Genomic DNA, 20,567 nt, shown 5'->3' with positions numbered 1-20,567 from the left:
CTAGATATAAGGGGTGTCTCACATTACCCAATGTCTCACAATACCCCGCTCTCCCCTAAATAGGTTATAATGATTTTCATTCAGTCAGGACTTTACGCTGACACTAGCCACATGCATTGCAGGTAGATTGTAGTAAAGCATTGATTGATGTCTGGTTTTAAAATTAGTTCACTGAACTTGTAGTCATTATTTTGTGCCCATTGTTGGACACCACACGGCAGGACCGAACCCGATCGAACTGTTATACCTAGGATTTCTGTCGGCTAATGTGTGGTCTGTCAGGTTTTGAAAATGGGCCGACAATCGGCCGACAGCTCTAAGATCGTGTCGTCTGCGCTGGGCTTTACACTAAGGAAATGAGGAAGGGGGGGTCAGTGGAGAGCACCGGAGTTGAGCCTTTTTTAATTCAGTGTCATCAACAGAAAGAGAAAAAGGCGGAAGAGACGATAATGCCGATAATTGAAATGAGGTTGATAGTTTTAATTTATCGTACGATTAATTGATTTATCGTTTATCGCGACAGGCCTAGTAGAGTGTGTTCATTTTGCAGAGCTAACACTTGTGCTTTAAATGGTCCAGTATGCAATGGTCGTACCATTGCTTTTAAATTTTACTTAGCAGTATACCAGGACTTTTTCTGCTGCTGTAGCAGGTTTTATGTCAGTCTGGCATCCATAGAATGGAGCAATGAAGTAAATGTAAAACGGGGCATGAAAATGGAGAATCCGGCGCTGAAACAGTGAAAAGTTCAGCTCCGACTGCACCACAAGAGACTGACAGAAACACTGAAGACAAGTAGAGTTATGATTGATACAGTTGCAGTTGCCATTATTTAATGTTCAGTTTAAACTGGTGCAGTTGTACATCTTTTATCTGGCAATTTTGTGCAAGATTTAGCAACTAATGTATCACGAAATGGCTCAGAAAAAGAAAAAAAGCTGAAAAAGTTTGATATCTTTTTTTCTTCTTTTTTTTTTTAGCCGTTCTGATTAGCTGCTGTTATGGCTGCAGAATCTCCATTGCAATTTTCTTAGACGCCTGTAAAAATAATTCATTTCACACTGGGGGGTTTTTGTTCTCTAGGAAACTAGCAATTTAGTTATGTGTTTTTCTGTAATTATTTTTTATAATAAATACAGAAACATTCATAAACATCATAACAGCAACAATAATGACAATAATAATAAAATAACATTCAGTGGAGGTAGCCTACATCTTCTTTGATGGGGCTGTAACAGACCTGGGTAACGGATAGGGGAACAGTGGCCCAAAAAAGGTTGAGAACCACCTTATTATTTCACTAATAAGCTTTTTTTTTTTTTTTTTACCGATCTCTTATATCTTGCTAAAAAGTTATTTGTAAGTTGGATTTGTCTTATTTTTAGTGTCCTAACATATTTGCACTAGAAACTAGATGAAAATACTGTATTGATGTTGCGTGCGGTTTTCAGGTGTTGTTTGTAGTATTGTTAGCCCAGATGTATCCTTTGGTATGACTGATCAATCACTCACAATTGCTGATAAATGTTCTGCCAGTGATTGTTTAGCAACAGTTTATTTTTTTACATGGGATTTCTTTTCCTATCTTTGAATATATGTACTGTTTCTAAATAATATAATTCTAAATATTTTTATTCTAATTATGCAAATGTAACAAAAATATATTTACTTTTGAAGATTTCACACATTTTAATTGGGAAAGAATGCAAACATTGTGGAGAATGCTGTACATAAGATAATGTTTGCTAAGTATTGTCCTCAGCCCAATATAAACTGCATAGTTTACAATAGAAATAGTTGCTGCCTCTCTCACACATTTTCACAGTGACTTTACAGCTGAAGGATGAAGCTGCTGTCAGATGCCTTCAAAAGTGTCTGAAATTAATTGAAAAGAATCTCATGAAAAGGGATCCTGACATTTTTAGCTTTAAAAGAAAAAATATCTCCAGTGTTTTCAATTAATTAGTTTATTATTAAAAAGACATAACAGCTTTAACTTCCCCAGGTTTTAAGGTATTTCTCCACAACAATAAAACAAACGTTCTTAAGTGTTAAAAGAAAACTCTGTTATATAATATATACATTTTATTTTACATTTTCACCATCAAGCATTGATTTGTCTTAATTGCTGAATTATTTAAAGTTTTTTTAAGTGGAATATTATTATTTTTGTTCTATTTTCTAAAATGAAACAGCATCTAGATTAATCACACTAAGGTGAATACAGATAAATTGTAGCAACAATTTATTGTGAGGGTAACAACCATCAAGCCATAATTTTCATAGTTGATAGACAAATAAAAAACAATTTAATTTGAAATGTTTTGAGGCAACTGTGAGGCAACTGTGGCTCTATGAGTAGAGTAGTTGTCTAGTGATCGGAAGGTTGTGGGTTCAATTCCAGCCACATGTTGATGAGCCACTGGGGACTTATCCCCAAATTGCCTACTGATCTGTGTATTGGTGGGTGGATGTGACTCTAGTGTAAAGCACTGTATAAGTTCAGTCCGTTTAATTTGTCCTGTAGGACAAATTTCACTAGACAACAAATGTTTTTATGAAACAAAGGTTTTTTGGGAGGGCTGGTTTTTAGGCACTAGTCATCTTTATTCATCAGTAGCTAGACTGAGCGCAGTAAAAGGACCAGGACTGGGAATAGAACCTAGGACAGATGCATCAAAGTCTATGGTCCTACCATATAGGTCACCTACAGAAGGGTCCGTGGACCAATTGGGCAAGAAATAATTAATTATTTCCGTTTTATGTATTATTTGAGTCTGGAGGATTCTTTACTTTTGAAAATTCTTTAACCAGATTCTCTCGGTTACGTCTTGCGCACCAACATTGAGCCCACAAGCAGCAAAATGAGTAAGAAACATATCAGATGTCTTTGGAAAGTTTCTTTGCGAGGGGAAAAGGCCCAGATAAGAGGCAGGAGAATGGGTTTATGCCAGTAGTTTATTCCCACATTCCAAGCCCGCTCTGCATGATATGGTGACCGGCTCGCTAATGATTGAATGAAGCCTTCAAACTGCTTCGCCACATAGAGACCAAGCACCCTGTGCATAAGCAACACTTCGGGTGTCATTGTCTCTCATCACTCCCAGATGGACCGTCTGGTTGCAGAGAAACAAGCTCAGGGCTCCATTAGTCGTTATCGTGAGTTAAAATTTTCACGAAAGTAAAATGTTCTTTTCTGTGGCGCATCTGTATTTTATTTTGAAGGGATATGTAAACGTTACCATAGCAACCAGAGTCAGAGAGCGTTAGGGCAGTGGTCCAGATGAGATGAGCGGAGTAGAGCTTGTGAGTTTTAGGTCTGGTTCACACGGCACGATTTAAGGATTGTTGGACGATTTTGTGACCACACAGACACGAGCCGATAAAAGTCCAACAGGTTCGGTCGGTTCGTGTGTCCAGCCACACGGCAGGAGCAACACACCACACAAACCGATTCCACTCACCAACATCCCGATTCCAGAAGAAAATCCAGTAAAACCCCCAACATACCATAAATGAATTTAAAATAATCAAACAAGGACAAATAAAAAACAATTTAATTTGAAATGTTTTGGCCATGTTATGACCTAAAAAAGGTCATAACATTGCCATGACGATGTAGAAGCAGCAGTGATAGTTTGTGGACTCATTTTAAGCAATAAAAGATGAAACAAAAAGAAAAGGCGTTTGATAAAAGACGGCAGGAGCAGCCGCTCCATTTGCTGCACTGTGATTTGGAGGTGAGTTATGTTTTTTCGTAGTTAACATTTTTAACTGAATAAACATAACCACATATAATAAACATATATAAAAATGATCTTTACGTATAATAATCATTTCCACATGGACATCGGAGGTGTCAACTGTTTGGGATTCCCTCCGTTCTTACATCATCGTGCTTTCTGATTGGCTACCTGTCACATTCAACAGGCTGCGTTCTCGCTCCCTGTCAGGGAAAACCCCATAGGCTGCGATAATCGGGCCAAGACAATGTTGACACCACCACGTAACACACCACACACTGTAGGACGTTGTAAGATTGTCGTAAAGGAAAAATCGGGGGGGGGGAGAAAAGGCTTTAGCGGGAACATCAACATGCAGAAGTATTATCTGACATCCCCCAGCCCCCTCCCTCCCAGCTGCAGCAAAAATTGCCAAGTCTTGACCGGTCCGCAGTAATAAAAAGGTTATTATTTCAATAATCGATTAATCTGATTAATAGTTTCAACCCTAATTCAAGTATGTTGACATTCACCAGCTGCTCATATATAGAATCAGGAAATCTGCAGTGAATCTCTTGGTACATTAAAAAAAAACTCATTTACAGGTAAAAACTGAAGAGAAAGTGAAGAAGTTTCAGTGAGAGCAGCTCTGACAGGAACGAGATGGTTAGTGTACAGCAGAGCGGCACATTTGATGGGCTTTTTCCCCCTGGCTGTCATTTTATCCTGTCATGAGTGGGAAGTGAGCCAGCAGGAAGGATTTCAGGACTCAGAAGCAGCTAAATGGGAGTCTAGCTTGACTTGTCTGAATTTAAAGCTTTCTCTTTTTGCCAACTTCTCAGACAGAAAGTCTGAACCTCACGCCTGTCTCATGTCGTGTTTAACCACAGCCAAAGTTTATGGGGAACGTGGATGTGGATCGGGTGTCGAGCCTCTTCAGAGAGGCTCTGATCTCCTTCATGAACCGAAGGAAGAGCCCTCTGACTTCTCAGATGTTCACCGACCTGTTCACCAGATTCCCTGTGAGTCCAGGTGCACATCTTTACTCATAGTGTCTCGTTCAGAGCATACATGACACTTTGTGATGGTTGGTCCAGGTTTTTTGTGTGAACCTCCTGGATACGGCTGTGCAGCACATCACATCAGGAGTCCGGGAACATCAGCAGGTAAAATCCTTCCCAAACACAAAATAAGGTATAAATAAAACCAAACACTGATAATTTAACATTTAACATGAACAAATTCTTATTTGTATTCAAACTGGCAAAAATCAAATAAGAGTGAATTAATTGAACTAATTTGATTACAAGGAACATAACTCTTGCTTTCATGGATCTCATTTCATATGTAGTGTCAAGCGTGTGTGTTGGTCCTGCGGGCGATGCAGAGCAAAGACATCCAGCAGCTTCTGAGCAGCTATGAGTGGACGCAGCTCTGTGAGAAGGTCTCAGCGCAGCTGGTTTTGGTAAGGAAACACATCTCCATCAAATCGATGAAATCCATCAGTGAAGGTCCAGTCTAAATCCCACTTCTCTAGGCTTGGAGGATGCAACCTGTTTGGTAACTTAGGGTGTTTTCACCCCTAACTCGGTTTGATTGGGGACTTAAATTGTTAGATTTTCTGCTATTCTACCTCGCTTCTTTGTTTTGGTTGACTTTACCCAGAATGCCCTGTGCTATAGTCCGCTTGCTGCTTCTGGAGCAGTTTGCAGTCCACTTGGCATTCACATACGCATTCGAACCATATCAGAGTTCACTCCAACTGAACTGAGACCTGCGTTTTTAGACAGACCAGAGTGGGTATTTTTTGTTGTTTTTTTCTTTGTTTTTTCAGATCAGTCAACATAACAAAGTTTGCTGGACAATAAATTGTCCCAAGAGTTGTTGCAATAAACAATAATATTGTTTGAGAACATTTTCAAGTAGTGCTGAATACTCCAGCCTTTGGTAGAAAGAAAGAAAAACTCGTTAAAAACAAATAATCATGCAAATGGAAATTATAGAGCTTGTTTTAATTTACCGTGCAATTGATTGATATTTTGCTTATTGCGAAAGGCTTAATTGTGCATTCACTCTTCCCAAAACAAACCAGACTTTCTAGACAAACAAATTGACCCTTAGTTACCTAACCATTAGCAAAGCATGAGTTAAACCTTAACTAGCAGTTTGTTGGAACGGTATTTAGATTATTTTACATTTACTAATCAGACTTTTTCTTCACTTCCTGCTCAATAACTCCAATCAGCAGCCAGGTCTGCCTCCTCCTGTTTAAATTCTGTCCCTCTCTGCTTGTGGAACTGATTGAAAGTCTTTTTCATGCACACAAGGCAGCCGCTGCACACCACGGTTCCACTTTGAGCAGAAATATTCATTCAAATGCAAGCTTCAAGCCTGTTTGCGTTCTAATTACATTAATCTGGAACCTTTATGAGATTGCATGGTGCAGTGATAAATGATAATTGGAGGCGCTGCTCCTCTCGCTGTCCTCCTTGCGTCCTCCAGAGAGCAGAGGGTGAAGACTTGCGTAATTACATGCTCCTGTAAATCGTCCCAGAACAGCTCCTCCTCTGGTGCCTTTGCTCCTGAAATAAACGCAAGAACAGAACAGTCCTGTCCTCCTTAACTGTCTTCTCTGTCCTTGATTTCTGAGAGTTTCCTGCATATTTATTTTGAAAGTAAGATAAAAAAACATTTCTTGTAGTTTCAGATAATGTTTTTAAGTTGCTGTTTTTGATTAAAAGGTGCAAAGATACGCTTGTTTTAAACAGCTTATTTTGATATTTGATATTTATGATTAGGATTTTTAATCAGAATTATAATGATTATGATTAATAATCATTAATTAATCATAATCATTAGGATTATAATGAACTTTTAAAGTTTTTGTTGAAAACTTAAAAAGGGCAAATACATGGAGACATATCTGAAATGCAAAGAGTTCAAATTAAGTTAAAATGTCTATCTATAATATATGGGGTATCAAATGCTTCCAATGAAATATTAACACAAATGCAAGGTCTCTTAAAGACACATGAGAGCTGTGAGACCATCATTTAGGTCTCTTAAAGAAAAAATAAGTATTTACATTTACCAACAACAACAAAAAAACTTATTTGGGAAATAGAATATTTGCTAAAATACAATAAGATTTACTCCTTGTCTGGTCTTTTCCTTGTAAATGTACTTTAAATGTTTTTTTAAGTGTTTTTTTTAGAATTGCTGGAAAAGGCAAAATACTTCTCTCTTCCAGCAACCATTGTACAGCGCAGCTCTGCTTGGGTTGCTAGGTAATGGGACCAGGTAACGCCACAGTGCCCATTGATTGTGACTTAACAATCGGGAGGTTTTAGAAATGACCTGTTTTGCAGACAGACCCAAACAGAAGTATAAAAACTAGAAATTGTGAATTTTGCTTGAAAGGTTCCCTTTAATGGTTTGTCTTGAACATTTTAAGACAAACTTTGAAATGTAGGTTCTGCTAATTATGTTGGTCATAATTAGCAGGACCAACATGAATTGAAATATAACGTCTCTGTTGTGTTCTGCCTACAGAGTCTGGCTCAGGTTGGCCAAGCTGAGAGCAAGGCGGCCAAAGAGAAGCTGGTCAAAACCCTGGAGCTCTGTCAGTTTGTGGTCAAACACATTCACCAGCAGGTGGGTGGGCTCATGGTGATCAAATAAATCTGGACTCAAAAGAAAAAAAAATCAACACAATGCAGTTTTTAAGTTTTCTGTTTGTGCAGAAATTGTTTGTGGACCTGGAGCAGCTAAAGAAGGTCCTGCAGTCCCTGACCAGCAGTGTCTCGTTCAAGAAGACGGGAAAACTGGAGGACACCTACTGGGCCGTGATGAAACACTTTGGAGTGATGTAAATCATAGAGATGTTTTTATAAACACAATTTTTTGTATTAATAGTCAGGCTGCAACTAACAATTATTTTAGTAATTGATTATTGTATTAATTAATCAGATGATTAATTGGATAAAGGATTGGCACATTCTGCAGATTTTTTACATAATCCCTTAAATAAAATATTGATACAATATTAGAAATGCATTAAACTACGCAAATAACAATTTTTAAATAAGAAAATAAATATTTTATTGCATAAACTTCAATTCGTTTCAATTAACCAATTAACAATTGGATAGTAAAGGGTGCTTTATAAATATTTTTGCAAGATTTGAAACAAATGAAGCTACAATTATGTCACTTGAGGAGTTTTGGGTTGAACATATTTGCCGTTATAAAGGTTTTATATATATATATATATATATATATATATATATATATATATATATATATATATATATATATATACAGTATATACTGTATATATAGTATATATATACTGTATATATATATATAAAAATGCAAAATATGTTTATATTTATGTACAGTTTTGGCTTACCTTCTGCTTCAAGTGTGTTGTTCCCTCAGCAATTGGCTTTTATTCCATCCATCCATCCATTTTCTTCCGCTTTATCCGGGGTCGGGACGCAGGGGTAGTAGGTTAAGAAGGGAAGCATAGACTTCCCTCTCCCCAGCCACTTCCTCCAGCTCCTCCGGGGGAATCCCAAGGCGCTCCCAGGCCAGTCGAGAAACATAGCCCCTCCAGCATGTCCTGGGTCTTCCCCGGGGCCTCCTCCCGGTGGGACGTGCCTGGAACACCTCTGGAACACCCTGAACCCTCTATAATTGGAGCACATCTTCCGGTCCACCTTTTTGAACAGGGGGGCCACCACCCCAGTCTGCCAATCCAGGGGAACTGCCCCCGATGTCCATGCGATATTGCAGAGTCGCGTCAGCCAACACAACCCTACAACATCCAGAGCCTTAAGGAACTCTGGGTGGATCTCATCCACCCCCGGGGCCTTGCCACCGAGGAGCTTTTTAACCACCTCGGCGACCTCGTCCCCAGAGATTAGAGAGCCCAACCCAGAGTCCCCAGACTCAGCTTCCTCAATGGAAGGCATGTTGGTGGGATTGAGGAGGTCTTTGAAGTATTCTGCCCACCGACCCACAACATCCCGAGTCAAGGTCAGCAGCACACCATCCCCACTTTAAACAGTGTTGATGCTGCACTGCTTCCCCCTTCTGAGACGCCGGATGGTGGACCAGAATCGCTTCGAAGCCGTACAGAAGTCTTTCTCCATGGCCTCTCCAAACTCCTTCCACACCCGAGTTTTTGCCTCAGCGACCACCTGAGCCGCATGCCACTTCGCCCGCCGGTACCCATCAGCTGCTTCCGGAGTCCCACAGGCCAAAAAGGCCTGATAGGACTCCTAATTCAGCCTGACAGCATCCCTCACCGAAGGTGTCCACCAACGGGTTCGAGGGTTGCCGCCACGACAGGCACCGGCAACCTTGCGGTCACAGCTCCGATAAGCCGCCTCGACAATGGAGGCACGGAACATGGTCCACTCAGACTCAGTGTCCTCCACCTCCCCCGGAACGTGTTAAAATTTCTGCCGGAGATGGGAGTTAAAGCTCCGTCTCACAGGGGATTTCGCCAGACGTTCCCAGCAGACCCTCATAACATGTTTGGGCCTGCCAGGCCTGATCAGCTTCCTCCCCCACCACCGGAGCCAACTCACCACCAGGTAGTGGTCAGTGGACAGCTCCGCACCTTTCTTCACCCGAGTGTCCTAGACATACGGCCGCAGATCCGATGAAACGATGACAAAGTCGATCATCGAACTGCGGTCTAGGGTGTCCTGGTGCCAAGTGCACATATGGACACCCTTATGCTTGAACATGGTGTTCGTTACGGACAATCCATGACGAGCACAGAAGTCCAACAACAGAACATTGCTCGAGTTCAGATCGGGGGGGCCGTTCCTCCCAACCACGCCCCTCCAGGTCTCACTGTCATTGCCGACGTGAGCATTGAAGTCCCCGAGCAGAACAAGGGAGTCCCCAGGAGGGGCACTCTCCAGTACCCCCTCTAAGGACTCCAGGAAGGGTGGGTAATCTGAACTATCGTTCGGCCCGTAAGCACAAACAACAGTCAGGACCCGTCCCCCCACCCGTTGGCGGAGGGAGGCTACCCTCTCGTTCACTGGGGTAAACCCCAACGGAGAGGCGCCGAGATGGGGAGCAACAAGTATGCCCACTCCTGCCCAACGCCTCTCACCGTGGGCATCTCCAGAGTGGAAGTATGTCTAGCCCCTCTCAAGAAGACTGGTTCCAGAACCAGAGCCATGCATGGAGGTGAGACAGACTATTTCTAGCCAGAACCTCTCAACCTCAAACACTAGCTCTGGCTCCTTCCCCACCAGAGAGGTGACATTACATGTCCCAAGAGCCAGCTTCTGCAACCGAGGATCGGACCACCAGGGCCCACTCCCTCAGCCGCCACCCATCTCACATTACACCCGACCCCTTTGGCCCCTCTCATAGGTGGTGGGCCCATGGGAGGGGGAACTAATGTCTCCTCTTCGGGCTGAGCCCGGCCGAACTCCATGGGTAAAACCCCGGCCATCAGACGCTCGCCATCCTGCTCCTCCTCCAGGCCTGGCTCCAGAGTAGTGGGGCCCTGGTGACCCACTTCTGGGCGAGGGAACACGAAGTCCAAAGTTCTTGTCCATCATAAGGGTCTTCTGGCGCTTTGTCTGGTCCCTCACCTAGGACTTGTCTGCCTTGCGTGACCCTACCAGGGGTCATTGGGGCACTCAAACCCCTCCACCACGATAAGGTGGCAGCCTAAGGAGAGGTGGCCTTTTTTCAGTCTTTATATTTCATTTAACAATGTATCAATTACTAAATTAGATAACAATTATTTTAATAATTGATTAATCACAATTAATTGTTCCAGCCCTAATTTACAGTCTGGTGTAGCTTATAAAATTGATCATTTCATTTGGTTATAACTTATATATTTTGCTTCTAGGAAGCCCAAAGTTGACAAGACAAAGCCCAACAAGGACAGCGAGCAGGCGGCCGCTCCCAAGAAGATGAAAGGTTTCCTGCCAGAAACAAAAAAACGTAAAAAGCGCAACAAGCCTGTTTTGGAGCCAGCAGGGGAGAAGTCGGCCCCGGCCACCAAGCCAGGGGAGCAGAAAGGAATGGCCAAAGAGAAACAAGACAAGAAGACTAAACAGAAACGATCAGCCGATAGTTCTGCTGCTTCACAGACCAACCCGGCCAAGAAGAGCAAAACGCAACCTGACAGGAAAGCTGGCAAAAAGAAGAAACCCAAGCAGAAGAAGGGAGGAGAGCAAATATAATGTGGACTATTTAAATTGAAACAGGAAATAACATTTTAAATAAAAGCTTTTCGTTTCTTTATTGCTACCACATCAGGTTTAACTGTATGTTTACTCCAATATATACAAAATAAAAAGTGGAGATTTGTAGGAAGTGTAGTGAAAGATAATTTTTTCTAACATGTGACTGCTGTTGATTTAAAAAAAAACCCTCTGAAACAATAAAAATATACTTCTTTGCCTTTAAATCCACCAGTTTCTCATAATTTCAGCTTCAGCGTGATATTCTATTCCGCATTAAATTAAATTCTCAATTCTGGATTTGCGCTGCTCAGTGTGGCAGCCCGATGGAGTAGCTCTGTATTTTCAGTTAGAATTTTTTCTTTTTTCAAGCTTTCGTTTCTGTCTTTCTGAGGGAAATATTACTTTATTTTGGACAATTATTCTTTCTTGTTTTGGATGTTGGACTGATTTTTGCCAATACTTTTCATACTTTGCTCTTTTTATCTTTGGAATCGATAAGGTATTTTTGAATTTGAGTAAAACTGCAGCATGTAACTTTTACACAAAACATGTTACATATTTGTTAATCTCATGATTGATCCTCTTTAGCAGCAAGCTTTTTTCTCCTTCACTGACTCAAAAGTGAATAATAAACTTCATTTAAAACGGGACAATGTAGGCGCTGTGTACCAGATTATAGTACAAGCTAATTCTCATCTGGAGTCCCTTGATTATGTAGACAGTAAGATAGATAATCTGTGTAAAAAATTTAGCTCTTCTGCCTTCTAGCGCTTCCAGTTTTAACTGCAGAAATACAAAACTCAGAAACAACCAGTCAAAGCAAGGAGGAGGGTCTTAGTGCTGTCAATCACTCTTGTGCTCCCACTTGCTCTCTGCAACAGCTGATTTACCACAACATAGCCTGCCACAAATGCTAAAACTAGTTAGCAAAGTCACTGATGACGGCGGATAAATGGTTTTCCTGGAACGGTACATTGTTTCCCTGTCACTAGCACATTGAGCAGCATTGATTTACACATCTTCTGGCTCTGATTGGTTGTTTTTAACTGAGAGCGATGCATTTTTTAAGGGAAGAAAAGAGGTGGAGGAGTTTGATATTTTTCATAGATTGTCTCATACCATAATGTCGTGAAATGGTGACAGTTTTCACAAATAAGGTAAAAACATATTTTTGCAAAAGTTTCCTACTGCAGATTTAATGAGGAAAAAAAGCTAAACGAAAAACACCTTTCTAAAGATCCAGCCTGGTCCACATCTGGCAGTCACATGCATCCATTCTCACTTGTATGGCTCTAAGGTAGAAAGCATCGGGATACAATCGTGTTTATCTCCTTCAGAGGTTTTATTGGACATTTGACCAATTGTAAGTAGCACATTAGCACATGAATGCTAATGTGCCCGGAGCCTCATTAATGAATCTCATGATTGATCCTCTTTAGCAGCAAGCTTTTTTCTCCTCCTTCACTGACTCAAAAGTCAGTGAAGGACTCAAAAGTCAGAAGCAGAAGAAGTGCTAAATAGAAAAGAGCATAACATAATGAGTCATTAAAAGCAGCTGGTAAGGTTCTCCTTTAATTACAGTGCACTGCTACAATTTTAACTGAAAACTATTTAAAGTGAAATTCACTCATATATGGCATATTCAGATCTTGCAAAGCTTTGAACACAGAAACACAATATAGAGGGTTCAGACCTCCTACTGATGGATCCAGCTGTACATCTGATATCAGTGGGAAAATGGGATTTTTCAAGTTTTCCTTCCTACAAAGAATGGAGAGAGAAAGTCTTACAGAAAATTCACACCAGTCAAGAATTAATGTCTGGCCTCTATCAGTAATTAAAATAATTTTTCTTTTCTCACAATTGAGATGTACCTATAATGAAAATGAAATTACAACCCTCTATGGTCTTTGTGAGAAACTTGAATAATCACTGTATCAAATACTTATTTCCCCCTCTGTGCAGTCTAGGAGACAATTAAAACCTGAGTGAATATACAACTCTTGAGTGACTTTTGTTTTTGTCTTAAAGCTCTGTTGCTTTTGCACCTTTTCCTATGACACTTTTTCCTTCCACTCAACTCTCCCTTAACATTACTTTCTTTCATGTCATTGGCAGCCTGCACAAAAAGGACCGTCTCGTATGACTGTCAAGTTAGCAGTTCACCCCATGATTGTGTGGGTCATAATATTTCTTTATTAACAATGTTTTTTATTGGTTAAATTTCCTGAGAAACAGAATTCTATGTCTTTCATTAGTGGTAAAACCATTATCATCAAAATTAAACATTTGAAACAGATCACTGTGTGTGTAATGAAACTATTTAAATTTCATTTTTTGAATGCTGTTACTGAAATAAACTTTTTGATAATTTTCTGTTTAATAAATTGATAGAATAATTCATTATAGATCCCAGTGAGACTGCTTTTTTCTTTATTATAAAATAAAATTATAATTAAATTTGATAAAGGGGTACATAAATCCCAAGAAAAAAACAAAACAAGTTCGAAAACACCCATCAACCTTCAGAGTGAATTTTTGTGTTTCCATGAATAATAGACTTCTTATTTTTCATTAAAGTATGTATTTTGTAAGAGGATTATGCAGCAAGTTCAGTGTTTTGGGTTGAAATTGAATACCTTAGTGAGTCACCATTCTGCTCTGCATGCTTAGACTGAAACAACTGTAACTCCTTTACATAACACTCTAGGCAAGAAAAATATCCCTGGCCTTTGTGCTGGATTGGATATTGCAAAGCCTTTGTGCAATAAACAAAGGTTAGCAATCACACAGAACCCTAATTCTGCTGTCAAGAAAATGATGCAGTGTCTACCCAAATGGATTACTATACAGGACATGAAGTCGCTCAGCCATAAATTGCAGGAGTGTTAGCGGGCAGTCGCCTCATCCATCAGTAATCTCATCTTAAAGCTCCTCTCTGCACTGCAGGGCCCAAGGAGGAGGCTAACAATGTCAGCTAGCGTGTATTGTGCTGGTTGTTTGTTTCCAGTTGCACTGCTGTAACTTAAGCTCTCCCTGACTAGGATATGCACAAAGACCACTGCAGGGTGGAAAATAATAAATCAGTTCACATCATAGATTTGTAAGGAAGCTAAAAGAGACAATGGACTGCAAATTTACCCCGCACAACGTTGGAGACAGCAGCAGAGTTAAATCCATATTTTAATCAAGAACATGTCCACTTGGATTTAAAAGAGTGGCAAAAATTCACAATTATCTGCCAGTTTCCTTGATTTTACCCTTTTTGCTCTGGTATTTTGATCTGTATTCATTTTTTCTCAATCTTGAGGCACTACTTAACCCTTTCCTTTTGAGTGAATGTCTCTGCAAATTCAACACAAAGTCTTTATGTGTAATGTTTACAAAAACTGCAGAAACCCCAGAACTCAATCTCAAACTCTACGTTCAGTTAAATTCCAATTCCATTAACACAAAACTTAATTTATCCCAAAGGTAAATTAAATGTGTCATAGCTCATCATCCAAGTTGATGAAAGATGGATTTCCGATAGCTTTCAGCCTTGCAACACATGTGAAGAAGCCTCTGACTGAAGAGCCATCCATCCATCCATCTTCTTCCACTTATCCGGGGTCGGGTCGCGGGGGTAGCAGCTTCAAAAGGGAGGCCCAGACTTCCCTCTCCCCGGCCACTTCTTCCAGCTCTTCCAGGGGAATCCCGAGGCGTTCCCAGGCCAGCTGAGAAACATAGTCCCTCCAGCATGTCCTGGGTCTTCCCCAGGGCCTCCTCCTGGTGGGAGGTGCCCGGAACACCTCACCAGGGAGGCGTCCAGGAGGCATCCTGACCAGATGCCCGAGCCACCTCAACTGGCTCCTCTCGATGTGAAGGAGCAGCGGCTCTATTCTGAGTCCCTCCCGGATGACTGAGCTTCTCACCCTATCTCTAAGGGAGAGCCCAGACACCCTGCGGAGAAAACCCATTTCGGCCGCTTGTATCCGCGATCTCGTTCTTTCGGTCAGACTTAGACTGACTTTATTATCATTTTGCATGCACAGGGTGTATACAGAACGAAATTTCGTTGCATACGGCTCAGGACAGTGTTTTGAGGTTCCAATGTTGTTAGGTTACTCCAGAATAAAATACAGTATAAAATATGAAAATAAATATGAATGTGGCAACCTGGGGTGGATTTTCCTTATTAGGAAACCCAAATGTAAGATGTTAAAGTTTAAGATAAGGGAAACCGACAACACCACCTGGAATAACTCCAGGAAAATAGAATAATAATAATAAGGACACAGGTACGTTCTACTGGGAATGAGACAAGATTCAGACAGTTCTACAAAAAATTTATTAAACTTTAATAGGTTGTTTAAATTAACAATAACCTGAAATTGAATAGTTAAAACAGTGAATGCCTTTTTAATAAAGTTGATTATAAAATGTTTAAATTTCAAAGGAAACTGATAGCTTGCAACACATCCAGTGGGGGGGGGAGTAGTGAGGAAAGGGGCAACATCCAGTGAAGAAAAGGGATCACCCTGGACACTAGAAAGACACGGCAAACACACACACACACACACAAAAAGGGGTGTTCCAACAAAACACACAAGACAAGACACCGCCACCTGGGATCACCACCACAGAAGCCTCAGTCCCTAAAAAAAGACAAAAAAATGAAACAATACGAGTAAAACAGTGATACAATAGCACTACAATATAGCTTTTTTTATCCCGTTCGTAGTGCCATCAACGCTCCCGGCAGCGGGGGAAAGTTCATACAAATCTTTTAAAATATTTCATCGTAGGCAAAACAGCAGCGAGTGTACATCCAAATTTAATAGTCAGGGACTCAGCAGGAGGCTAAAAAATAGAGTAGATTATTAATACACTGCTGATAAAAACTATAATTTATGGTAGCTGCTTACCTGTAAATTACCACACGGCCAGATAAACAGATCCACAAGTTCGCCTATGGAGCGCAGCTGTAACAGAATACTACATAAAGGCTTCGTTTACATGAGATGGATGTTACCTAGCCATGCTAGCGCTTACCTTCCCGGCAGCAAACAACCGAACAAATTGGTCCAGGAGTTGGAGGCGCAGCAAGGGAGGCTAAACAGATCAGACCAGCTTGCATTAATTGCTATGATAAAAGCTGACAAACAAAGAAACAGCCACGCTTACCCAGCACAGCTCAGCAAACAAACTAAGCAGAATGAGTTGACGTCATGACGCAAGTAGTCTTGTGGCAGGTAGAGACCTGCTTATATGCAGCAGCCGAAATTGGTCTTAAAGTGGCAGCGTACCATTTATGCTGCTACATGAATATAAAATATAAAGTGCAGGACTGACAGTAAAATGGAAGTTACTTAGCTCTGTACATGTGCAAGGTATGACGTGGAGACCAGATTTTGAGTGCAGTCCAGTTAAGAGTTCAGCAGTCTGATGGCAAGTGGGAAAAAGCTGTTTCAGAACCTGGTGGACCTGCACCGGATGCTGCGGAACCTCTTTCCAGAGGGCAGCAGGGAGAACAGTCCATGGTGGGGGTGTGAGGGGTCACTGATGATGTTTCGGCCTCGGGACACGCAGCGCTGGGATGAAATGTCCTGAATGGAGGGAAGGGAGGCCCCGATGATCCTCTCTGCTGTCCGCACCACTCTCCTCACGTTCTTCCAGTCGGAGGCGCTGCAGCCTCCACACCACACAGAGAGGCAGCTGGTCAGAATGCTCTCTATGGTGCTTCTGTAGAACGTCTTGTGGACGGGCGGGGGCAGGTGTGCTCTTCTCATCCTCCGCAGGAAGTACAAGCGTTTCTGTGCCCTCTTGACCAGAGACGTGGTGTTCCCAGTCCAGGTGAGGTCGTTTGTGATGTGCACCCCCAGGAATTTGGTGCTGCTGACCAGTGGAGCGTGGCTGGGCCGGTTCTTCCTGAAGTCGACGATCATCTCCTTCGTCTTGTCAACGTTCAGGATCAGGCTGTTGTCTCTGCACCAGTCCACCAGCTGCTCCACCTCCTCTCTGTAGTCCAGGTCGTTGTCGTCTCTGATGAGGCCCACCACCGTTGTGTCGTCCGCGAACGTCACGATGTGGTTGGTGGCGAACCGGGGGACGCAGTTGTGTGTCATCAGAGTGAACAGCAGAGGGCTCAGGACGCAGCCCTGAGGGGAGCCTGTGCTGAGGGTGATGACATCGGAGGTGTGTTGTCCGATCCGGACTGACTGAGGTCTGTTGGTGAGGAAGTCTAGCAGCCAGTTGCGCAGGGGGGTGCTGAAGCCCAGGTGTCCCAGTTTTCCTGCCAGATGCTGTGGGATGATTGTGTTGAACGCTGAGCTGAAGTCCAGGAACAACATCCGCACATGAGTGTTCTTCTCCTCCAGGTGAGCCAGGCTCAGGTGTAGGGCGGAGGAGATGGCGTCCTCAGTGGAGCGGTTTCGGCGGTAGGCAAACTGGAACGGGTCGAACGTGGAGGGGAGTCTGGAGACGATGTGTTCTTTTACCAGCCTTTTAAAGCACTTCATCATGATGGGAGTCAGTGCCACAGGCCGGTAATCGTTGAAAGAGGTGACTTGAGGTTTCTTCGGCACCGGAATGATGGAGGCAGTTTTGAGACAGGCTGGCACTGTGGCTTGGTCCAGTGAGGTGTTAAAAATGTCTGTTAGGACACCAGCCAGGTGACCTGCTCATTCCCTGAACACCCGCCCAGGTATGTTGTCGGGGCCTGGGGCCTTCCGTGGGTTGACTCTTTTCAGAGTCTTCAAACATCGGCTGTGTCCAGGCAGAGTGCCTCCTCTTCCTGGTGGGGAACAGTTTTCTTTGACGGAGTACTGTTCAGTGCCTCGAACCTCCCAAAGAAGTTATTGAGTCCATTTAGAAAGTCAGCATCAATTTCACCCACTGGGGAGGAGGATGGATTGTAATCTGTGATCGCCTTTATGCCTTGCCACATATTCCTGGTGTTGCTGGTGTTGTGGAAGAACTCCTGCATTTTCTGACTGTGGGTTCGCTTTGCTAACCTGATAGCACGGTTCAAGTTGGCTCTCGCTGCCTCAATGCCTCCTTGTCGCCAGACTTGAAGGCTGAGTTCCGTGCTTTTAGCATTTCCCGTACCTCCTTAGTCATCCAGGGTTTTTGGTTGGCCCGGGTGATAATGTTCTTAGTGATGCTGACGTCCTCTGTGCACTTGTTGATGTAACATCTATGGTCATGACCCAAAGCTCATGACCATAGATGAGGGTGGGAACGTAGATCGACCGGTAAATCGAGAGCTTCGCTTTTTGGCTCAGCTCTCTCTTCACCACGACGGACCGGTACAGCGCCCGCTTGACGGTAGACGCTGCGCCAATCCGCCTGTCGATCTCCCGCTCCCTTCTTCCCTCATTCGTGAACAAGATACCGAGATACTTGAACTCCTCCACTTGGGGCAGGACATCCCCCAACCTGGAGAAGGCACTCTACCCTTTTCCGGCTCAAGACCATGGCCTCGGATTTGGAGGCACTGATTCTCATCCCGGCCGCTTCACACTCGGCTGCGAACAGCTCCAGCGAGAGCTGCAGATCACGACCTGATGAAGCCAAAAGGACCACATCGTCTGCAAAAAGCAGAGATGAGATCCTAAGGCCACCAAATCGGCTCCCCTCAACACCTTGGCTGCGCCTAGAAATTCTGTCCATGAAAGTGATGAACAGAATCGGTGACAAAGGGAAGCCCTGGCGGAGTCCAACTCTCACCGGAAACGAGCCCGACTTACTGCCGGCAATACGGACCAGACTCCGACACTGGTCATACAGGGACTAAAACTAAAATCAAAATCCAGACAAAAATTAAGTGAAGTTTCAGTGATTTTAAACATGTCATACATTGAAATTCCCCCACAACTGAATAGTAGACTCAGTTATTAGGCAAATGCGAACAACAGAAACAAAATCTGATAAAAAAACAAATCTTTTTAAAATTTATTTTAGATATTTCTAGGTCTTTATAATAGATATATGCATTTAAGAATTTATCTAAGGATGCGCAGACACCCTTTAAGACATTTTCCACTTGGATGCCAGGTTGATTTGGATAACGTAGTTAAGTGGTCATTTTAATGCTCCTTGCCAGGTTATCTTTGTCTAATATTAACATTAATTTGACGACTTGAAACAACTGAGGGTGACAGAAAAGCAAAACCAGAACAAATTTGTGTAACAGGTATTTTGAACACCCTCTTTTGCTCAAGCTACCCCTTCTTTTGCTTGCAGCTGAGGTTTTTTTATTTATTTGTTTTTTTGGTACTGTACCCTTGAAGTCCCAGCTTGAAGCCACAGTAATGAAGCATATAAAGTGGGTCTCCTGGTGACAAATTGTTCTCCTCAAACCCTGACAGCAGGGGTGAGAATGAGAGCAGTGCTGTGCTCTCCTCCTGACAGTGAACTGACACTATTCATTGCTGTGAGCAGAGATACGGAGCACCAAACCAATCTGCTAATGCAGCTCAGCCGAAAAATCGCAGCGACTTGCAAACTCCAAGTGGGACGAAGGGAGTGGAGGGGGCAGCGCCTCATCAGTATGAGAAAGACGCAACTAAACACTGGTCTGATTCATCCCCTCACCTTGAAAAATGTTTTCATCTTCATGGATTCATGCCGTAAAGCACAGACTGTGAATTTTTCCAATCCATGACGCAGCCGACTGTGAAGTATTTATTATTGCAGAGACATTTTTTTTAATTTTCTTTTTCTTCTATATCTGTGCTTCTCTTATTAAAGTGTCCCCTTTGGAGTCTGCCGCTCCTCAGCAGATACATTGGCAGGTTGCACACAGAATGTTAGTTTAATGACTCCTTCAAGATGGAGTCCTATTAATTAGCGCTCTCAGTGATTTATTTATCAGGCCTTGAGGGAGCAAGCAGCTCCACCACGGCTTGAAGGAAGTCCAAATGAATGAGCTAATTACAGCAATGATTGTCACACCTCACCTTTTACAGATTGCATCTCGTTTCTAGGAATACTGAATATCTTTAGAAAATCTTCTGCTGTGTCATTTCTTTCCGAAAGCTTTCATTTTTATGCTTACATCATGTTGGAATAGCTTTTTTTTGACTCCTTCTGCTTTGCTCCTATTTTTTACTTTCTGGCAATTCTTATAAGCTGTAACCGTGGCAACAAAGTATTGTTTTTACAACTGGAATGAGCTGATTATCATCTCAAAATCTTAAAGGATGCCTGAACTATGACCCCAAATTACATAGGAGTTGAAAAGGAGGCTTCATGGATGCAGAACATGACCAAATAGTAGAGAGAGAGAGGAGTAATTTCACACCATTGCTTCCATCAATTATATATATATTTTTATTTTCTCATATTTTAATTAAATTGTTTTATGGACCTATTTATGTTTTTAATGGGTGAGGATCGTATCCCCCATTTATCTGCCCGGATTTCTAACCATACAGCCAAACAGATTTAGAGAGGAACGGCAAAAGCAAATGAGGTGAATTAGCAATGTCTGCCAACAACTAATGGCGTCATCCAAGACACATTACTGTGAAATATCTCTGATGCCTGGAAATTGAACTGCTACTATGTCATGACAACCATGAAGCTGTCATATAGCAACAGCTTATTCAGAGTCATTGTAACACTGATC

The 20,567-nt window shown here is 42.3% G+C and overlaps 1 protein-coding gene and 1 long non-coding RNA gene across 3 annotated transcripts in view; one reads left to right on the top strand and one right to left on the bottom strand.

The window, feature by feature from the left end:
• mybbp1a (MYB binding protein (P160) 1a) overlaps positions 1-11,178 on the top strand; it is a 74,192-nt gene extending 63,014 nt beyond the window's left edge. The window contains exons 22-27 of one of the 2 annotated variants that reach the window (XM_028032481.1): positions 4,613-4,744; positions 4,820-4,888; positions 5,074-5,187; positions 7,275-7,376; positions 7,466-7,590; positions 10,615-11,178. In XM_028032481.1, the coding sequence (XP_027888282.1) occupies positions 4,613-4,744; positions 4,820-4,888; positions 5,074-5,187; positions 7,275-7,376; positions 7,466-7,590; positions 10,615-10,951 (879 nt within the window). In that variant the 3' untranslated portion in view covers positions 10,952-11,178. Of the gene's footprint in view, positions 1-4,612; positions 4,747-4,819; positions 4,889-5,073; positions 5,188-7,274; positions 7,377-7,465; positions 7,591-10,614 lie in introns of those variants that run through there. The other variant, XM_028032482.1, reaches the window with a different exon arrangement.
• Positions 11,179-15,265: 4,087 nt separating this feature from the next.
• Positions 15,266-16,242, bottom strand: LOC114152729 (uncharacterized). Its single transcript, XR_003597216.1, has 2 exons — positions 15,862-16,242; positions 15,266-15,591 (listed from the first exon to the last, which is right to left on the bottom strand). It is a non-coding gene; the product is annotated as an uncharacterized LOC114152729 (long non-coding RNA).
• Positions 16,243-20,567: the final 4,325 nt, after the last annotated feature.

Source organism: Xiphophorus couchianus, chromosome 11, assembly GCF_001444195.1.
Source record: "Xiphophorus couchianus chromosome 11, X_couchianus-1.0, whole genome shotgun sequence".
In the NCBI taxonomy this organism is placed as follows: Eukaryota; Metazoa; Chordata; class Actinopteri; order Cyprinodontiformes; family Poeciliidae; genus Xiphophorus; species Xiphophorus couchianus.
Note: the sequence above shows the minus strand (reverse complement) of the source record. Positions and strands in the feature narration are given on the sequence as shown.